The sequence below is a fragment of the Ylistrum balloti genome, unplaced genomic scaffold, assembly GCF_031769215.1.
Source record: "Ylistrum balloti isolate Yb309-2 unplaced genomic scaffold, AGI_CSIRO_Ybal_v1 Utg371528, whole genome shotgun sequence".
NCBI lineage: Eukaryota > Metazoa > Mollusca > Bivalvia > Pectinida > Pectinidae > Ylistrum > Ylistrum balloti.
This window is the reverse complement of record NW_026782788.1, coordinates 139,578-161,347: the sequence shown is the minus strand read 5'-3', so window position 1 is coordinate 161,347 and position 21,770 is coordinate 139,578. Positions and strand designations below refer to the sequence as shown.

The 21,770-nt window shown below is 38.4% G+C and overlaps 1 protein-coding gene across 2 annotated transcripts in view; it reads right to left on the bottom strand.

The window, feature by feature from the left end:
* Positions 1–7: 7 nt before the first annotated feature.
* LOC132562834 (uncharacterized) overlaps positions 8–21,770 on the bottom strand; it is a 42,391-nt gene continuing 20,628 nt past the window's right edge. For both annotated transcript variants that reach the window (XM_060227608.1, XM_060227609.1), the window contains 3 exons: positions 8,927–9,098; positions 7,471–7,558; positions 8–6,080 (listed from right to left, as the gene is read on the bottom strand). In XM_060227608.1, coding sequence (XP_060083591.1) covers positions 7,481–7,558; positions 8,927–9,098 — 250 coding nt within the window. In that variant the 3' untranslated portion in view covers positions 8–6,080; positions 7,471–7,480. The remainder of the gene's footprint in view (positions 6,081–7,470; positions 7,559–8,926; positions 9,099–21,770) is intronic.

Sequence of the window (21,770 nt, the reverse complement as noted above, 5' to 3'; positions counted from 1 at the left end):
AATAAAATATATTGGAAACTGCTTCTTTATTTCAACAAAAAATCACAACAGCTAAAACAAGACAAATGAAATTGTCCTAGATCAGGACTGTATAAGATTGGTCCCAGATCAGGACTGTACATAAGACTGGTGACCATCCGATGAGATTTCCAACTCCTGAGGAGTGGCAGATAAAACCAGCTCTTAAAACACAACCTACTGATCTATAGTAACACAAGTCTCCTTGCAGGCTCACAACTACAGTATATTTGTCACGTAAATCAAAGAATTGATCAGAAACTTAAGGGCTAAGATACACAGGTCTATATACCTCAACTCTACCCCAGCTGTTGTAACAGCTAGGTTACACAGACCCCAACTCTACTCCAGCTGTTGTAACAGGTAGGATACCCAGACCCCAACTCTAATCCAGCTGTTGTAACAGCTAGGATACACAGATCCCAACTCTACCCCAGCTGTTGTAACAGCTAGGATACACAGACCCCAACTCTACCCCAGCTGTTGTAACAGCAAGGATACCCGGACTCCAACTCTACCCCAGGTGTTGTAACAGCTAGGATACACAGACCCCAACTCTACCCCAGGTGTTGTAACAGCAAGGATACATGGACCCCAACTCTACCCGATCTGTTGTAACAGCAAGGATACACGGACCCCAACTCTACCCCAGCTGTTGTAACAGCAAGGATACACGGACTCCAACTCTACCCCAGGTGTTGTAACAGCAAGGATACACGGACTCCAACTCTACCCCAGGTGTTGTAACAGCAAGGATACATGGACCCCAACTCTACCCCAGCTGTTGTAACAGCATGGATACATGGACCCCAACTCTACCCCAGCTGTTGTAACAGCAAGGATACATGGACCCCAACTCTACACGATCTGTTGTAACAGCAAGGATACACAGCCCCCAACTCTACCCGAGCTGTTGTAACAGCAAGGATACATGGACTCCAACACTACCCCAGCTGTTGTAACAGCAAGGATACACAGCCCCCAACTCTACCCGAGCTGTTGTAACAGCAAGGATACATGGACTCCAACACTACCCCAGGTGTTGTAACAGCAAGGATACCCGGACTCCAACACTACCCCAGGTGTTGTAACAGCAAGGATACCCGGACTCCAACTCTACCCCAGGTGTTGTAACAGCTAGGATACACAGACCCCAACTCTACCCCAGCTGTTGTAACAGCAAGGATACACGGACTCCAACTCTACCCCAGGTGTTGTAACAGCAAGGATACACGGACTCCAACTCTACCCCAGCTGTTGTAACAGCTAGGATACACAGACCCCAACTCTACCCCAGGTGTTGTAACAGCAAGGATACACGGACTCCAACTCTACCCCAGGTGTTGTAACAGCAAGGATACACGGACTCCAACTCTACCCCAGGTGTTGTAACAGCTAGGATACACAGATCCCAACTCTACCCCAGCTGTTGTAACAGCTAGGATACACAGACCCCAACTCTACTCCAGCTGTTGTAACAGCTAGGATACACAGACGCCAACCCTATCCCAGCTGTTGTAACAGCTAGGATATACATAGTTTCATATTACCCAACTGTACCAGCTTTCATAATGATGAGGATACATTTAGTTTCATATTACTAATTCTACCAACTTTTAAACTATCCTTACCAATTTGTCTAGAAAAGTTTGAATGATAACATCAGTATGTATCCAAAAAAATAGCTGTTTCCTCGGACAGCAATAGAACATAGGATAAACTGACTAATTAGAAACACTGTTGATTTGTTTGCTTACAAATAAAATGTCACAAAAGTCAAACCCAATTTCTAATCATCTACTTAATCAAACAACACATCACTGATGACCATTAAAGTAACACATTTTTGTCATTATATCAATTTCTATCGATTAAATCCACCATACCACTGAACACCTGTGTATGGTCAGACAGGTGTACAGTTGCCAGTAATTGTGTTGGTGCAGTACTATAGTGGTGTTAAAAGTTTGCCTTCATAACTCATATATCACAACCATCTATCAATACACAACTATAGCTTTCACTTTTCAAGGAAAATTGAGAAACAAAATAAGAAATAAAATGTGCTGATCTTTTTTTTTCTGTAACACACTGCAAATCTGGCATTTTTGTTAGGATCACTGCTCCTGTACTTAAAAAATTCACTAAACACTTTGAGCAGATAAAAAGTGTTACAAGAACAAGTACAATATATCATTAGTGTTTATCACCATGACGACTGGTCTATACCTACATGTATCCTACAAGATTATGACCATTTAATAACAAATACAATATATTGATGTTTGACCTGACAGGACACACAAGCAACTGTTACCTGTTAACTTAGTTCTGTAACTTTTTTCTCGTAACTTTCATTAAAATTGCCTCAGTAATTAAACCAGATTTTTTTTCTGACTTTTTTGAAGACTTAAAAAAAATTGTAATATTATGCCTTAAAATTACAATGCATGATTTTGAAATTCAAATTCGCAAGAGAGCTTGATGCAAAAGACAAGCAGCATGTAATGACGATGAATTCACAGAGCACTTTCCTCCGTAAGGTGTAGGGAACTTAGGTGTTTAATGGATAAATGAACACATGAAGCCATCTGTGTATATAATCAACAGTATCTTTGCTCTATTTTAAATGAATCCATAGGGAAGATATAAATCTGTAGAGACTTGAGAGATGAAACAGATGCAGTGTATATTGCTTTATACTTCTGTAGCAAATATCAAAGGTAAATACAATAGATTTGATTGCATATGTATGCGTAGTTAACATATCTTCTCTGATATAGGGTATCACAATGGAAGGCACACACAATTGATATTAACACAGCATACCCGCCTGTTAAGGACCAGACTTCAACAACAATGAATGATCTGTCACTATCCTACATAGATAAACAGGAAGGTATCAAACATATTGCAACACATTTCTGGTTACCAGAAAAAACCCCACATAAAAACAAAGTAAAAACTTCTGGTAGCAATATGCAAATTCTGAGCTCACAAAAAAGCACTTACAGCCTTGGTCACTTTAAATAAATCTGACATGTAAAAAAACAACATACACACAAAATAAAAAAAAAAAAAAAAATATCTGTTAGATGCATAGACCTTGCCTGTCAGTCTTATACTCAATACCTGTATTTTAAATAAGCAAAAGTTGCAATTGACTTTCTTACCAAAAGTAGAAACAACTGATATTTCTAAGTTGTTATTTCTATAACTACGTTGATCACAGTAATTATTCAGACAATATACCAATCTAAACCTCACAAAACTACACATAAAACCAAGGTGCATCATTTGCATATGAATTGACAATTTACTGTTGATTTTGTTGCGATGAAATAATACTGATATCTTATGTACATAATTAACTTATCAAATATGTCTTCCTTTGCAGCTATGCTCTTGATGAATATTTAAATGTCTGCAGGCCAACTGACCAGTATATTACAAGCTTGTGTTCCCAATAGTTACCATTGTATTGGACAGATTGCCACTGTCATGCCTGCACTTGGAATGTAGTTACATGAATGTCTTACAATGACAATTATATAGAGTTGATTCAGACAATAACTAGCTATACTGTCATCAGTAATTAGCAGCTAACAGAGCTGGAGGATGAACTTGTAATTAGGGGCACCTTATATTGAGAAACAGAGAAGGGAAGTAACTCTTACTCACGAGGGACAAGTTATCAGTGTTTTTGAATGAATAGGAAAGGTTAACTAATATAGGACACAAATAACCCATGCCAGGTCCTACATATAAAAGAATGGAAATGTATTGAAACAGTATTTTCTCTTCAGTACAATGTAATGTTAATGAATTTCTAACATTTAGACATTTGAACTCTTATACTATAAATAGTATCAAAGTGAAACAAATGGTAAGAAAACCTACTATTGTGTATCTGGTAAGAAAACCTACTATTGTGTATCTAGTAAGAAAACCTACTATTGTGGATCTTGTTTATAGGTGCTTGACTGTACTTTTCAAATTCAAATGTATACATAATGATGACAAATATTACAAATATCAATAAAATTATTTGTTAAAAAATCTTTCAACTGGGTCAAAATTCCCTTTCATTGGATTTACCTGGTTTGAAACCATCAAATCCAAAAACAAAATTTAATGTATTTTGGACACAAATCAGTATAAAAAAATTATCGTGATCTATTTTCTGAGATTATTCCTCCTGATCAAGAATAAGATCATACCAGTAAAATCTATCGACTTGTAATTCATCATTCACTTATATAAAATAAACAGAAAATTATAAATAAATCTGAGAATTGAAATAGTACAACATACCAGTAACCAAGACAACAGTAGGTCCCGCTACAACAATGTCAAGGGTTAAATAGCAAGCTACTTTACAAATAACATTAATACAATTTACACCATAAGTTACTATAGGGAATATAAATTACACAAAAACAAAAAAAAATCTTCGAAAAAATCAAAGCACTTCCAAAGTCATAAGTAAATTCCTTATTGAACAATACCACATTATTTTCAACATCTCAGGGAAAGGTGTAGCTATGTTTAGGAAGCCATGAAGGCCAGGGTTAGTGATAAACTGACTAGATAACTGTCTATATAAATGCATTACAGCTATGGTATCTGACTAGGGTTAAACACAGAGATTACCACTATTATGATTATGACTACTATGGATTAAGGCCTCGATACAGCAAGACATTTTACTATTCTGTAATGTCTCCATTTCTATGGTTACAATCAACATGAATTTCCCTGATAAACATTTCCAAGATTCAAGAACAACTTCTATTTTTTCGAGTTTGAATATTTATCATCTAACATATATATATATATCATAGGAATATTCATCCTAGTAACATTACGATGGGTCTCACAGCTATCATTGAACATTAACTCTCCTAACATCATTATTTCATGTGAATTCGGATTTACTTACAGTATACCAATTCTACAGTTATACAGGATAATATCTTTAAATATGAATCTTGCACAAGAAGATAATTTAAAATGTCTAACAGGACGTACACAGGATTACCGTTTGTCTTCTATACCCCTGTAGATTTTGATATACACTATAATCACTACACAATATATTTATCATTACACCTCACACCTTTACAGTCACATGGAATGATATGCTTTTAAAATTTCCAGACCGATACTACTTGTGTGGAACATTGGCACCAGGTATGTGTTACCTTCTGTGTTATACACATTCATAGTTGTGCTTTTAATGCATGTTGGTTTGAGACAAAATTCCAAATAAACATGACTTACCTCCCTTACTTTGCTGATAAACCCAAAGTCATAATATTGGGATAGAAAAATAAACCACTGACAAGCTGATTATACTTACTTTTCATATAATTTATACTAATTTTTAATATATGATGTCACTTGATATGAGCAAATATGAATCACAGACTTTGTAAATACTTAGCTACAGTAGCTCTTGTTTACAATGAAAAACTAGCATCTTTTTAATCATGATAAATAACATTATGTTTATATGTACAAAAATGAAAGTCTCGTTCAACAAAAGTCTTCAGGGGTAAAAGCTCATCTGATATATATAGCATATGATGAGTATGAAATATCGTACAGGCATAGCAGAAAATTAAAACAATGATAATTGGGATACTAACGTTTCAGTTTTGGATTTAAAAATCTTTATCCTACTTTGAATCTTCTTTGCCCAAATTTCTCCAGACCTGATCACTCTTAACAGGTCCAAAAAAAAGTAGAAAAAAGTTCATACAAGACAAGACATTGTTCATGTCATCATTCACCATTCTGATGTACCAGGTTATGGGTTTGTACCAAGTGAATACATGTAGTTTGTACCTGGTTACAAATTGAACCAGGAAACTGGTTTGTAGCAGGTTACAGTTTCTCGTTTCCTTCCTATGTCTTATATGTGTAAAGATGAACCATGACATCCCTGTATGTAGATAGCACTTGATTTGTGACCAGTTTCTTGGTTCCCTCCTGTGTCTGATATGTGTAAAGATGATCTATGATTTGTGTATGTAGATAACATTGGTACCCTCCTGTGTCTGAAATAAAAATAACATCACAGTCTACAATATATTTCATTTTTCATCTTTAGAAATTTGAATAAGAAAAATACAAAACAGTAAAATCTATTTATCAGCAATGAAGCCAACCACAAAGACAAACAAAACCTAGCAATGTACGGTAAAACTGGATATATCGCACATCATCCTGACAGATTAGAGTACTGAGGACTCACTAGATCAGATATGTACAACAAATCTAAACTAGAGTTCTGCAGAGGCAAACAACCTCTTCTCATTTATTCTATCCTGATCATGGCGTTTATTTTATGTTTATTGGGTTTATCACCCAATGAACAGCCAAGGTCATTTTGAGGTCATTTTGAGGTGGGGGTCACCTTGGTGGGTGGCTACTTAACAGAACAGCATACAGAAGGCCTATCAAATGCCATCCAGAATACAAATGTAATGTCATGATCAAGAAAACAACCACATCAACACAGACCAATTTATTTCTCAGCTTCCCAAGAAACACAAACTGCTAGTGGAAGGGAGCATTGAACTACAAACTTGTGATCTTTGCCCGACGTTACACTACCAACACAAACTTGTGATCTTTGCCCGACGTTATACTACCAACACAAACTTGTGATCTTTGCCCGACGTTACACTACCAACACAAACTTGTGATCTTTGCCAGACGTTACACTACCAACACAAACTTGTGATCTTTGCCCGACGTTACACTACCAACACTCTACAGACTGGACTGTCGTACACTCGCCTAAGAATGGACTACTGACTGGAGAACATCTATTTGTCATACTTAAAATGAAGACATTTTGGACAGACTGTTGGAGAATCCTGGTTAATCATACTTACAAAAGGACTTCAGGACAGACTCTTTGAGAATTCTTGTTTGTCATACCTACAACAGGACTTGAGGACAGACTGCTGGAGAATTCTGGGTTGTCATACTTACAACAGGACACCAGGACAGGCTGCTGGAGAATTCTTGTTTGTCATACTTACAACAGGACTTGAGGACAGACTGCTGGAGAATTCGGGTTTGTCATACTTACAACAGGACTTGAGGACAGACTGCTGGAGAATTCGGGTTTGTCATACTTCCAACAGGACTTAAGGACAGACTGCTGGAGAATTCGGGTTTGTCATACTTACAACAGGACTTGAGGACAGACTGCTGGAGAATTCGTGTTTGTCATACTTACAACAGGACTTCAGGACAGACTGCTGGAGAATTCGGATTTGTCATACTTACAACAGGACTTCAGGACAGACTGCTGGAGAATTCGGGTTTGTCATACTTAAAACAGGACTTCAGGACAGACTGCTGGAGAATTCGGGTTTGTCATACTTACATCAGGAATTCAAGACAGACTGCTGGAGAATTCTATATTGTACTTACCACAATAACTTCAAGACGGACTGCTGGAGAATTCCAGTTTTCCACACACATCATCAGATATGCTTCCGCCTTGTTCAACCTCCTGCAGCTGTGAAAATAGAGTAAAGATACACTACATAAACTTGATCAATTAAATAATGTTTAGTTTTCCCTGTAAAGTCACAACTGGTACTTGATATCAGGGTTGGCCGATGTTATGTGGTTTCAATTTTAATATAGGGATATTCTACTAAAGCACTGACCTTGTCATGTCACATTAATTAAAGAAGTCAATGGGGCTTTACAGTCATCTAACTATAAAGATATATATATCATACATACAGTAGTTATACAGAAGTCATAGAAAAAGTTATGAAGTGATTAAAACAGCTTGGAATATTTAAGTAGTACAGGTTAAAAACACTATTCATTTCAGTTTCATATATTCCCATAAAAATTTCAGCTCAATTTCACCAGTGGAAACTTGAGAAATTTAATATATTTTTTCAAAATGGCAGCCACAGTTGCAATATTGAAAAATAACAATACTTGGTCAGGACAATTTCAGTATCATTTCAGGGAAGTTTCAGCTCAATCCCACTTGTGGAACTTGAGAGGAAATTTAAAATATAAAAGGTTTATACACAACAGGCAAAACACAATGGCTTAGATGATTGTGAGTTAGAGAGTTATGTACCTGCATGTGATCAGTATGGAGACTGTGCGTTTAAGAGTAACTTACCTGCATGAGATCTGTGAGTTGACTCAATGCGAGTTTGAGAGTAACTTACCTGCTTCAGATCTGTAAGGTGACTCAATGCTTGTTTGAGAGTAATTCACCTGCATGAGATCTGTGAGTCAACTCAATGCGAGTTTCAGAAAAACTTACCTGCTTCATATCTGTGAGCTGACTCAATGCTTGTTTGAGAGTAATTTACCTGCATGAGATCTGTGAGTTGACTCAATGCTTGTTTGAGAGTAATTTACCTGCATGAGATCTGTGAGCTGACTCAATGCTTGTTTAAGAGTAATTTACCTGCATGAGATCTGTGAGTTGACTCAATGCTTGTTTGAGAGTAATTTACCTGCATGAGATCTGTGAGCTGTCTCAATGCTTGTTTGAGAGTAATTTACCTGCATGAGATCTGTGAGCTGTCTCAATGCTTGTTTGAGAGTAATTCACCTGCATGAGATCTGTGAGTCAACTCAATGCGAGTTTCAGAAAAACTTACCTGCTTCATATCTGTGAGCTGACTCAATGCTTGTTTGAGAGTAATTTACCTGCATGAGATCTGTGAGTTGACTCAATGCTTGTTTGAGAGTAATTTACCTGCATGAGATCTGTGAGCTGACTCAATGCTTGTTTGAGAGTAATTTACCTGCATGAGATCTGTGAGTTGACTCAATGCTTGTTTGAGAGTAATTTACCTGCATGAGATCTGTGAGCTGTCTCAATGCTTGTTTGAGAGTAATTTACCTGCATGAGATCTGTGAGTTGACTCAATGCGAGTTTCAGAGTTGCAAGTTCCTCCATGATCTGCCCATAAGTGTTCACATCAATAACAACCACCTCCTTGCCATCCATCTGCATGGTTTTCACATCCTGAAGGCTTGGATACATTGCCAGGGATGGCTCTGAGTCAAAATGTCTGTAATGACAAAGACACACATAATATCTAGTCAGGTGTCAATAGTAAACAGCAATCTGTGTGTCTAGTCAGGTGTCAATAGTAAACAGTAATCTGTGTGTCTAGTCAGGTGTCAACAGTAAACAGTAGTTTGTGTGTCTAGTCTGGTGTCAACAGTAAACAGTAGTCTGTGTGTCTAGTCAGGTGTCAACAGTAAACAGTAATCTGTGTGTCTAGTCAGGTGTCAATAGTAAACAGTAATCTGTGTGTCTAGTCAGGTGTCAATAGTAAACAGTACTCTGTGTGTCTAGTCAGGTGTCAACAGTAAACAGTAATCTGTGTGTCTAGTCTGGTGTCAACAGTAAACAGTAATCTGTGTGTCTAGTCTGGTGTCAATAGTAAACAGTAGTCTGTGTGTCTAGTCAGGTGTCAATAGTAAACAGTAGTCTGTGTGTCTAGTCAGGTGTCAACAGTAAACAGTAGTTTGTGTGTCTAGTCATGTGTCAACAGTAAACAGTAGTCTGTGTGTCTAGTCAGGTGTCAACAGTAAACGGTAATCTGTGTGTCTAGTCTGGTGTCAATAGTAAACAGTAGTCTGTGTGTCTAGTCAGGTGTCAACAGTAAACAGTAATCTGTGTGTCTAGTCAGGTGTCAATAGTAATCAGTAATCGGTGTGTCTAGTCTGGTGTCAACAGTAAACAGTAATCTATGTGTCTAGTCTGGTGTCAATAGTAAACAGTAATCTGTGTGTCTAGTCTGGTGTCAATAGTAAACAGTAATCTGTGTGTCTAGTCAGGTGTCAACAGTAAACAGTAATCTGTGTGTCTAGTCTGGTGTCAATAGTAAACAGTAGTCTGTGTGTCTAGTCAGGTGTCAACAGTAAACAGTAATCTGTGTGTCTAGTCTGGTGTCAACAGTAAACAGTAATCTATGTGTCTAGTCAGGTGTCAACAGTAAACAGTAGTCTGTGTGTCTAGTCAGGTGTCAATAGTAAACAGTACTCTGTGTGTCTAGTCTGGTGTCAACAGTAAACAGTAATCTGTGTGTCTAGTCTGGTGTCAACAGTAAACAGTAATCTGTGTGTCTAGTCTGGTGTCAATAGTAAACAGTAGTCTGTGTGTCTAGTCAGGTGTCAATAGTAAACAGTAGTCTGTGTGTCTAGTCTGGTGTCAATAGTAAACAGTAGTTTGTGTGTCTAGTCAGGTGTCAACAGTAAACAGTAGTCTGTGTGTCTAGTCAGGTGTCAACAGTAAACAGTAATCTGTGTGTCTAGTCTGGTGTCAATAGTAAACAGTAGTCTGTGTGTCTAGTCAGGTGTCAACAGTAAACAGTAATCTGTGTGTCTAGTCAGGTGTCAATAGTAATCAGTAATCGGTGTGTCTAGTCTGGTGTCAACAGTAAACTGTAATCTATGTGTCTAGTCTGGTGTCAATAGTAAACAGTAATCTGTGTGTCTAGTCAGGTGTCAACAGTAAACAGTAATCTGTGTGTCTAGTCTGGTGTCAATAGTAAACAGTAGTCTGTGTGTCTAGTCAGGTGTCAACAGTAAACAGTAATCTGTGTGTCTAGTCTGGTGTCAACAGTAAACAGTAATCTATGTGTCTAGTCAGGTGTCAACAGTAAACAGTAGTCTGTGTGTCTAGTCAGGTGTCAATAGTAAACAGTACTCTGTGTGTCTAGTCTGGTGTCAACAGTAAACAGTAATCTGTGTGTCTAGTCTGGTGTCAACAGTAAACAGTAATCTGTGTGTCTAGTCTGGTGTCAATAGTAAACAGTAGTCTGTGTGTCTAGTCAGGTGTCAATAGTAAACAGTAATCTGTGTGTCTAGTCTGGTGTCAATAGTAAACAGTAATCTGTGTGTCTAGTCTGGTGTCAATAGTAAACAGTAATCTGTGTGTCTAGTCAGGTGTCAACAGTAAACAGTAATCTGTGTGTCTAGTCTGGTGTCAATAGTAAACAGTAGTCTGTGTGTCTAGTCAGGTGTCAACAGTAAACAGTAATCTGTGTGTCTAGTCTGGTGTCAACAGTAAACAGTAATCTATGTGTCTAGTCAGGTGTCAACAGTAAACAGTAGTCTGTGTGTCTAGTCAGGTGTCAATAGTAAACAGTACTCTGTGTGTCTAGTCTGGTGTCAACAGTAAACAGTAATCTGTGTGTCTAGTCTGGTGTCAACAGTAAACAGTAATCTGTGTGTCTAGTCTGGTGTCAATAGTAAACAGTAGTCTGTGTGTCTTGTCAGGTGTCAATAGTAAACAGTAATCTGTGTGTCTAGTCTGGTGTCAATAGTAAAGAGTAGTCTGTGTGTCTAGTCAGGTGTCAACAGTAAACAGTAATCTGTGTGTCTAGTCAGGTGTCAATAGTAATCAGTAATTGGTGTGACTAGTCTGGTGTCAACAGTAAACAGTAATCTATGTGTCTAGTCTGGTGTCAATAGTAAACAGTAATCTGTGTGTCTCGTCTGGTGTCAATAGTAAACAGTAATCTATGTGTCTAGTCAGGTGTCAACAGTAAACAGTAGTCTGTGTGTCTAGTCAGGTGTCAACAGTAAACAGTAATCTGTGTGTCTAGTCAGGTGTCAACAGTAAACAGTAGTCTGTGTGTCTAGTCTGGTGTCAATAGTAAACAGTAGTCTGTGTGTCTACACAGGTGTCAATAATGATATACAGCAGACGGGTGTCAAAAGTTTGCAGTAGTCTGTGTGTCTACACAGGTGTCAATAATGATATACAGCAGAAGGGTGTCAAAAGTTTACAGTAGTCTGTGTGTCTACACAGGTGTCAATAATGATATACAGCAGATGGGTGTCAAAAGTTCACAGTAGTCTGTGTGTCTACACAGGTGTTATCAGTAAACATTAGTCTGTTTGTCTAGACAGGTGTTATCAGTAAACATTAGTCTGTTTGTCTAGACAGGTGTCATTTGTATACAGAAGTATGTATGACTAGATAGGTGTCAAAATGTACAGAAATATTTGTATCTAGACAGGTGTCATCAGTATAGAGAGATATTGAACATGAAACACCAATCACTACATATATAGTCTAGGACATGCATTCTTCCTCAAGGCCGAGAAATTTAAACAAACCATGCTTAATGAAACAAATTATTTAATTGTATGTTTCTCTAAAATATAACATTTTTCAACATCATATCACCATCCATAGATCTATAATATAACACAAACATGGCAGGTGTTTGTAAGTTATAAGACAGGTATAATTTGTAAACATTAAGAATTGGCTCTGTAGTAACATCAACAAAATAATACAACAGTCATTTTATAAATGATCACTTACAAACATTTCTACAACAAGTACATTTATATTTATGTGACATTTTTATTCTGACAATGAATATTAAATTCTGACCGTTATACACATGCTGGCAATCAATCAATGTCATCAACCATACCTGGATAATGTTTTGTATCAGCATCTGATGTAGACAAAGACAATAGGAATATCTGATAGTAGAGCTGATCCACTTTACATCATTTTGTTTGGTAGTAAAGCTGTTTCACTTTATAACATATCTTTTTTAGTACAAGGGATATTTCATTTCATATCATTTTGGTTTCACTTTACATCACATCTATTTAGTAGTAGAGCTGTTTCACTTCACATCACATCTATTTAGTAGTAGAGCTGTTTCACTTTACATCACATCTATTTAGTAGTACAGCTGTTTCACTTTACATCACATCTATTTAGTAGTACAGCTGTTTCACTTTACATCACATCTATTTAGTAGTACAGCTGTTTCACTTTACATCACATCTATTTAGTAGTAGAGCTGTTTCACTTTACATCACATCTATTTAGTAGTAGAGCTGTTTCACTTTACATCACATCTATTTAGTAGTACAGCTGTTTCACTTTACATCACATCTATTTAGTAGTAGAGCTGTTTCACTTTACATCACATCTATTTAGTAGTACAGCTGTTTCACTTTACATCACATCTATTTAGTAGTAGAGCTGTTTCATTTTACATCATATCTGTTTAGTAGTACAGCTGTTTCACTTTACATCACTTCTATTTAGTAGTAGAGCTGTTTCACTTTACAATCATATCTATTTAGTAGTAGAGCTGTTTCACTTTACATCATATCTATTTAGTAGTAGAACTGTTTCACTTTACATCATATCTATTTAGTAGTAGAACTGTTTCACTTTACAGTCATATCTATTTAGTAGTAGAACTGTTTCACTTTACAGTCATATCTATTTAGTAGTAGGACTGTTTCACTTTACAGTCATATCTATTTAGTAGTAGAACTGTTTCACTTTACAGTCATATCTATTTAGTAGTAGAACTGTTTCACTTTACAGTCATATCTATTTAGTAGTAGGACTGTTTCACTTTACATCATATCTATTTAGTAGTAGAGCTGTTTCACTTTACATCACATCTATTTAGTAGTAGAGCTGTTTCACTTTACATCATATCTATTTAGTAGTAGAGCTGTTTCACTTTACATCATATCTGTTTAGTAGTAGAGCTGTTTCACTTTACATCATATCTGTTTAGTAGTACAGCTATTTCACTTTACATCATATCTGTTTAGTAGTAGAGCTGTTTCATTTTACATCATATCTGTTTAGTAGTACAGCTGTTTCACTTTACATCATATCTATTTAGTAGTACAGCTGTTTCACTTTACATCATATCTATTTAGTAGTAGGACTGTTTCACTTTACATCACATCTATTTAGTAGTAGAACTGTTTCACTTTACAACATATCTATTTAGTAGTAGAACTGTTTCACTTTACAGTCATATCTATTTAGTAGTAGAACTGTTTCACTTTACAGTCATATCTATTTAGTAGTAGAACTGTTTCACTTTACAGTCATATCTATTTAGTAGTAGGACTGTTTCACTTTACATCATATCTATTTAGTAGTAGAGCTGTTTCACTTTACATCACATCTATTTAGTAGTAGAGCTGTTTCACTTTACATCATATCTATTTAGTAGTAGAGCTGTTTCACTTTACATCATATCTGTTTAGTAGTAGAGCTGTTTCACTTTACAGTCATATCTATTTAGTAGTAGGACTGTTTCACTTTACATCATATCTGTTTAGTAGTAGAGCTGTTTCACTTTACATCATATCTGTTTAGTAGTACAGCTGTTTCACTTTACATCATATCTATTTAGTAGTACAGCTGTTTCACTTTACATCATATCTATTTAGTAGTAGGACTGTTTCACTTTACAGTCATATCTATTTAGTAGTAGAACTGTTTCACTTTACAGTCATATCTATTTAGTAGTAGAACTGTTTCACTTTATAGTCATATCTATTTAGTAGTAGGACTGTTTCACTTTACATCATATCTATTTAGTAGTAGAGCTGTTTCACTTTACATCATATCTATTTAGTAGTAGAGCTGTTTCACTTTACATCATATCTATTTAGTAGTAGAGCTGTTTCACTTTACATCATATCTGTTTAGTAGTAGAGCTGTTTCACTTTACATCATATCTGTTTAGTAGTACTGCTGTTTCACTTTACATCATATCTGTTTAGTAGTAGAGCTGTTTCACTTTACATCATATCTGTTTAGTAGTACAGCTGTTTCACTTTACATCATATCTATTTAGTAGTAGAGCTGTTTCACTTTACATCACATTGATTAAGTAGTAGAGCTGTTTCACTTTACATCATATCTATTTAGTAGTAGAGCTGTTTCACTTTACTGTTTCACTTTACATCATATCTATTTAGTATTAGAGCTGTTTCACTTTACATCATATCTGTTTAGTAGTACAGCTGTTTTACTTTACATCATATCTATTTAGCAGTACAGCTGTTTCACTTTACATCATATCTATTTAGTAGTAGAGCTGTTTCACTTTACATCACATTGATTAAGTAGTAGAGCTGTTTCACTTTACATCATATCTATTAAGTAGTAGAGCTGTTTCACTTTACTGTTTCACTTTACATCATATCTATTTAGTAGTAGAGCTGTTTCACTTTACATCATATCTGTTTAGTAGTAGAACTGTTTCACTTTACATCACTTCTATTTAGTAGTTTTGTTTTTTCACTTTACATCATTTTATTTGGTCCTTCATTTCTCGTTATGTTTTTGATGATCAACACTCTCTTGTGTATAACTCCAGTCTAGTAGATAGCATTTGTTACATAGACATCACGATGTATCTATATTTCCATCTTGTTTGTTGTGTAAACACTCCACCTTACTAGTATAGAAATGAAATTCTCCCCAGGTAGACATAACATTTTCAGCCGACAGTAAAAAGTTAGGAAACTGCTCAAACTATCACATAAATGTCAAGCTTCAGGATTCCATTGATCCGAGTCTACTACACTATACAAACTTATCAGCTGTATCTAGTCTGTAGTTTTATATAGTGCTGTGGATGAATTCATAATATTCTTCATGCAAAACTTATCTACTATTTTTGCACCAATAGATTATTACCAGACATGTCTTGGTCGATTTCTCATGCACAAGAACTTGCTAAGCAAATGTCTCACTCAGAGGGCAAAATAAATTCTAGTCCATCAATACATGAGAGTGACCATGTTATCTGGCTACACTTGCTAGCCCCAAGGGCCTACAAAACACTAGAACAGAGGCTACAGGAACATTGATCAGACAGGTATACACAACTCCACAATGCAGCATGCAGTTCCGTTATCTATCACATACTATGTTACAGTTCCTGTATCTAACATTAAATCAACATTCCAGTATACAACTTGCTGCAACATTTGCTTAATGCTTAAAAGTTTTTAATCGGGGAAATTAATGTTTCTCTGCTGTATATAATGTCAGATTCTGGTTCATGTATTGGAAATTAAATTATCTGTAACAAGTCTGTAACCTGGCATATACTCAAGTATGATACAGAGGTGAAGACTAGCACTTAATGGAATACTGATGTAGAGCTAGGGACATCCTCCCACTGGTGTAGTGTCAGGGACATCCCACTGGTGTAGTGTCAGGGATGTCCCACTGGTGTAGTGTCAGGGATGTCCCACTGATGTAGAGCTAGGGACATCCTCCCACTGGTGTAGTGTCAGGGACATCCCACTGGTGTAGTGTCAGGGATGTCCCACTGGTGTAGTGTCAGGGACATCCTCCCACTGGTGTAGTGTCAGGGACATCCTCCCACTGGTGTAGTGTCAGGGACATCCTCCCACTGGTGTAGTGTCAGGGACATCCTCCCACTGGTGTAGTGTCAGGGACATCCTCCTACTGGTGTAGTGTCAGGGATGTCCCACTGGTGTAGTGTCAGGGACATCCTCCCACTGGTGTAGTGTCAGGGACATCCCACTGGTGTAGTGTCAGGGACATCCTCCCACTGGTGTAGTGTCAGGGACATCCTCCCACTGATGTAGAGCTAGGGACATCCTCCCACTGGTGTAGTGTCAGGGACATCCTCCCACTGGTGTAGTGTCAGGGACATCCTCCCACTGGTGTAGTGTCAGGGACATCCTCCCACTGATGTAGAGCTAGGGACATCCTCCCACTGGTGTAGTGTCAGGGACATCCTCCCACTGGTGTAGTGTCAGGGACATCCTCCTACTGGTGTAGTGTCAGGGACATCCTCCCACTGGTGTAGTGTCAGGGACATCCTCCCACTGGTGTAGAGCTAGGGACATCCTCCCACTGGTGTAGTGTCAGGGACATCCTCCCACTGGTGTAGTGTCAGGGACATCCTCCCACTGGTGTAGTGTCAGGGACATCCTCCCACTGGTGTAGTGTCAGGGACATCCTCCCACTGATGTAGAGCTAGGGACATCCTCCCACTGGTGTAGTGTCAGGGACATCCTCCCACTGGTGTAGTGTCAGGGACATCCCACTGGTGTAGTGTCAGGGACATCCTCCCACTGGTGTAGTGTCAGGGACATCCTCCCACTGGTGTAGTGTCAGGGACATCCCACTGGTGTAGTGTCTGGGACATCCTCCCACTGGTGTAGTGTCAGGGACATCCCACTGGTGTAGTGTCAGGGATGTCCCACTGGTGTAATGTCAGGGACATCCTCCCACTGGTGTAGTGTCAGGGACATCCTCCCACTGGTGTAGTGTCAGGGACATCCTCCCACTGGTGTAGTGTCAGGGACATCCCACTGGTGTAGTGTCAGGGACATCCTCCCACTGGTGTAGTGTCAGGGACATCCCACTGGTGTAGTGTCAGGGATGTCCCACTGGTGTAATGTCAGGAACATCCCACTGTTGTACTGTCAGGGATGTCCCACTGGTGTAGTCCACTGGTGTAGTGTCAGGGATGTCCCACTGGTGAAATGTCAGGGACGTCCCACTGGTGTAGTGTCATGGACATCCCACTGGTGTACTGTCAGGGATGTCCCACTGGTGTAGTGTCAGGGACATCCCACTGGTGTAGTGTCAGGGATGTCCCACTGGTGTAATGTCAGGGACGTCCCACTGTTGTACTGTCAGGGATGTCCCACTGGTGTAGTGTCAGGGATGTCCCACTGGTGTAGTGTCAGGGACATCCCACTGGTGTAGTGTCAGGGACATCCCACTGGTGTAGTGTCAGGGATGTCCCACTGGTGAAATGTCTAGGACATCCCACTGGTGTAGTGTCAGGGACATCCCACTAGTGTAGTCAGGGATGTCCCACTGGTGAAATGTCTAGGACATCCCACTGGTGCAGTGTCATGGACATCCCACTGTTGTAGTGTCAGGGACATCCCACTGGAGTAGAGACAGGGACATCCCACTGGTGAATGTCTAGGACATCCCACTGGTGTACTGTCAGGGACATCCCACTGTTGTACTGTCAGGGATGTCCCACGGGTGAAATGTCTAGGACATCCCATCGATGACTATTGTAGTGTCAGGAACTTCCCACTGGTGTAGTTTGGCGAGTGTTTGTTGCGGATGAGTGAGTACACTTCCTATCCTTATCTGTGGCAGATGTTTGTGGTGAGTCACAGATGTCAGCTGCTGAAGCTAACATCTCAGCAGAGGACAACAGTTCACCAGGGAAGGTGTCATTTAATCAGGCGTGATTCCTATATATAATGATGGAGAGATCTGTCTAATATTAGATGTACCTGATCAAATGTCTGGTCCCAGTTGAATCACCTAGACATCATTAACAGATCTGAGACAAGACTTTTTACACTGAGTATCTATCACCTACTAATCCATGAGAACCTTGTACCAAATACAGATGTCTTTGTTTGAGGTATGCTGAAACCAATTATTCTGTTTCTTTGTTGTAATTATAGTCATAAAGAATGCAGACAAGAATATCAATTTAACGCTTGTTTTCAAGTTTTCTATTTTCATTGACTATTGTTGTTTATTTGTATTCTAAAATATCAGTGGCTTGTTTTTCACATCAATCAGTAGAATAGTAAAAATATGTAAACAAGAAAGCCCTTAATGGTCACCTGAGTTACAAGGCTTCTGGTAACATGTTATACAAATTATCTTGTTAAAAAAACCAAGAAAACTTGGAATTAAAATGTAGACGTAACAGTGCATAACAGCTGCCATCCCATGCTAAGACTTCTAACAAAGTCTGAATTTAAATCCATCCATGAACAGTATTTGGGTATTGAGAAAATTTTAGAACTGTAAGTCAATCTGACACCTTTTGATCCATCAGTCCCTGAAGGGGGGGGGGCATCAAACTGTCACCTTGCACTAAAAATTCTAACCAGGTTTAAACTATTTCCAATAGAAAATAAACAAATTATGTTCAAGGATGTAATTTTCCTATAAACTATAGTAAACTTTACCCCCTCCCCAAGGGGAAATGTGAGACCTTGGGATCATGACATCCACAATGTTGGTAAAGCATCTGAAGGTTTTTCTATCCATGAAGAGTATTCGATTCTACCATATCTGTGAATTGAAAAGAATTTTTTTGAAGTTTCAATCAGTTTGACCCATTTTTGGCCCTGCCCCCTCCGGGCCCCAGGGGTTGGGGACCATATAATTTATACTTTTGGTGTGAATTTGGCCCTGGAAAGTTTCCGCAAAATTTCACTGAAATTGCTTCAGGTGTTTTCTAGAAGTCAAAAATGTTAAAAGTATATGACGCACATGATGCCGGACAAAAGTCAATTGCAATAGGTCATCATGAGCGTTCAACTTAGGTGACCTAAAAATTGTGATCCACATGAACCTTTATTGATTGTGACTTGAGATCCACATGGAGCCTGTTTTGACTGTGATTTGTGATCCACATGGAGCCTGTTTTGACTGTGACTTGTGATCCACATGGAGTCTGTTTTGACTGTGACTTGTGATCCACATGGAACCTGTTTTGACTGTGACTTGTAATCCACATGGAGCCTGTTTTGACTGTGACTTGTGATACACATGGAGCCTGTTTTGACTGTGACTTGTGATCCACATGGAGCCTGTTTTGACTGTGATTTGTGATCCACATGGAGTCTGTTTTGACTGTGACTTGAGATCAACATGGAGCATGTTTTGACTGTGATTTGTGATCCACATGGAGTCTGTTTTGACTGTGACTTGTGATCCACATGGAACCTGTTTTGACTGTGATTGAGATCAACATGGAGCCTGTTTTGACTGTGACTTGTGATCCACATGGAGCCTGTTTTGACTGTGATTTGTGATCCACATGGAACCTGTTTTGACTGTGACTTGTAATCCACATGGAGCCTGTTTTGACTGTGACTTGAGATCCACATAGAGCCTGTTTTGACTGTGACTTGTAATCCACATGGAGCCTGTTTTGACTGTGACTTGTGATACACATGGAGCCTGTTTTGACTGTGATTTGTGATCCACATGGAGCCTGTTTTGACTGTGACTTGTGATCCACATGGAGCCTGTTTTGATTGTGACTTGAGATCAACATGGAGCCTGTTTTGACTGTGACTTGTGATCCACATGGAGCCTGTTTTGACTGTGATTTGTGATCCACATGGAGCCTGTTTTGACTGTGATTTGTGATCCACATGGAGCCTGTTTTGACTGTGATTTGTGATCCACATGGAACCTGTTTTGACTGTGACTTGAGATCAACATGGAGCATGTTTTGACTGTGACTTGTGATCCACACAATCTGTTTTGACTGTGATTTGTGATCCACATGGAACCTGTTTTGACTGTGACTTGTGATCCACACAATCTGTTTTGACTGTGATTTGTGATACACATGGAGCCTGTTTTGACTGTGATTTGTGATCCACATGGAGCATGTTTTGACTGTGACTTGTGATCCACACAATCTGTTTTGACTGTGATTTGTGATCCACATGGAGCCTGTTTTGACTGTGACTTGAGATCAACATGGAGCATGTTTTGACTGTGACTTGTGATCCACACAGTCTGTTTTGACTGTGATTTGTGATCCACATGGAACCTGTTTTGACTGTGACTTGTGATCCACACAGTCTGTTTTGACTGTGACTTGTGATCCACACAGTCTGTTTTGACTGTGATTTGTGATCCACATGGAACCTGTTTTGACTGTGACTTGTGATCCACACAGTCTGTTTTGACTGTGATTTGTGATCCACATGGAACCTGTTTTGACTGTGACTTGTGATCCACACAGTCTGTTTTGACTGTGATTTGTGATCCACATGGAGCCTGTTTTGACTGTGACTTGAGATCAACATGGAGCATGTTTTGACTGTGACTTGTGATCCACACAGTCTGTTTTGACTGTGACTTGTAATCCACATGGAGCCTGTTTTGACTGTGACTTGAGATCAACATGGAGTCTGTTTTGACTGTGACTTGTGATCCACATGGAGCCTGTTTTGACTGTGATTTGTGATCCACATGGAGCCTGTTTTGACTGTGACTTGTAATCCACATGGAGCATGTTTTGACTGTGACTTGTGATCCACACAGTCTGTTTTGACTGTGATTTGTGATCCACATGGAACCTGTTTTGACTGTGACTTGTGATCCACATGGAACCTGTTTTGAGCCAGACTGATTTGGATGATATTTATGCTTGGCATGGAGTCTGTTTTAATTGGGATTCATACTGGCATGAAGCTTGATATAACTGTGATACATGCTCAGCATGGAATCAGTTTTACTGTTATAAAAAGACTTTTTAACAGCAATAAAGGAACATTGCGATAGTGATATACTCTTTCATACAATTGATGGAACTGGAAAAATGTGATATGTTTAACACTGTAAACACCCAAACTTTTGTTTTACTGTACGTCTCAAGTAGGAACAGTTATCACAGATTTACTTAAAAGGCAGACTTTTTTGTATTGACTTCCTACATTATACTTCTACCACAGTTGGAGGACCACCTTTCTGAATCACTAGAATGGCGGGCAGGGATCATGTATGGTTTATAATATACAAGTTTATGGAGAAGAATTAGTAATAAGTGTTGCTTTCTGAAAGCTGCAACTTTCTTAAGACATTTGAGTAAACAGTTGTCATATCATCCTGAAAACCAAATCTATGGAATATCATGCTACGTACAAAGAAATTGTAATCTAGATTTAAAGCGCAAACAGAGCAAAGTGGATCATCTCTCTATGTATAGTGCTTAAAACCAAACATAACTAATAAAACCATTACATATATAGAATTCTTGCGATACACATATTTATCATTGATTGATCAAGCCACACTAACAGCTATATACACAAGGTTATTGCAGCATCACACACACACCATTACTACTTACAATAAAATCTTCCTTGAGGCTATTAGT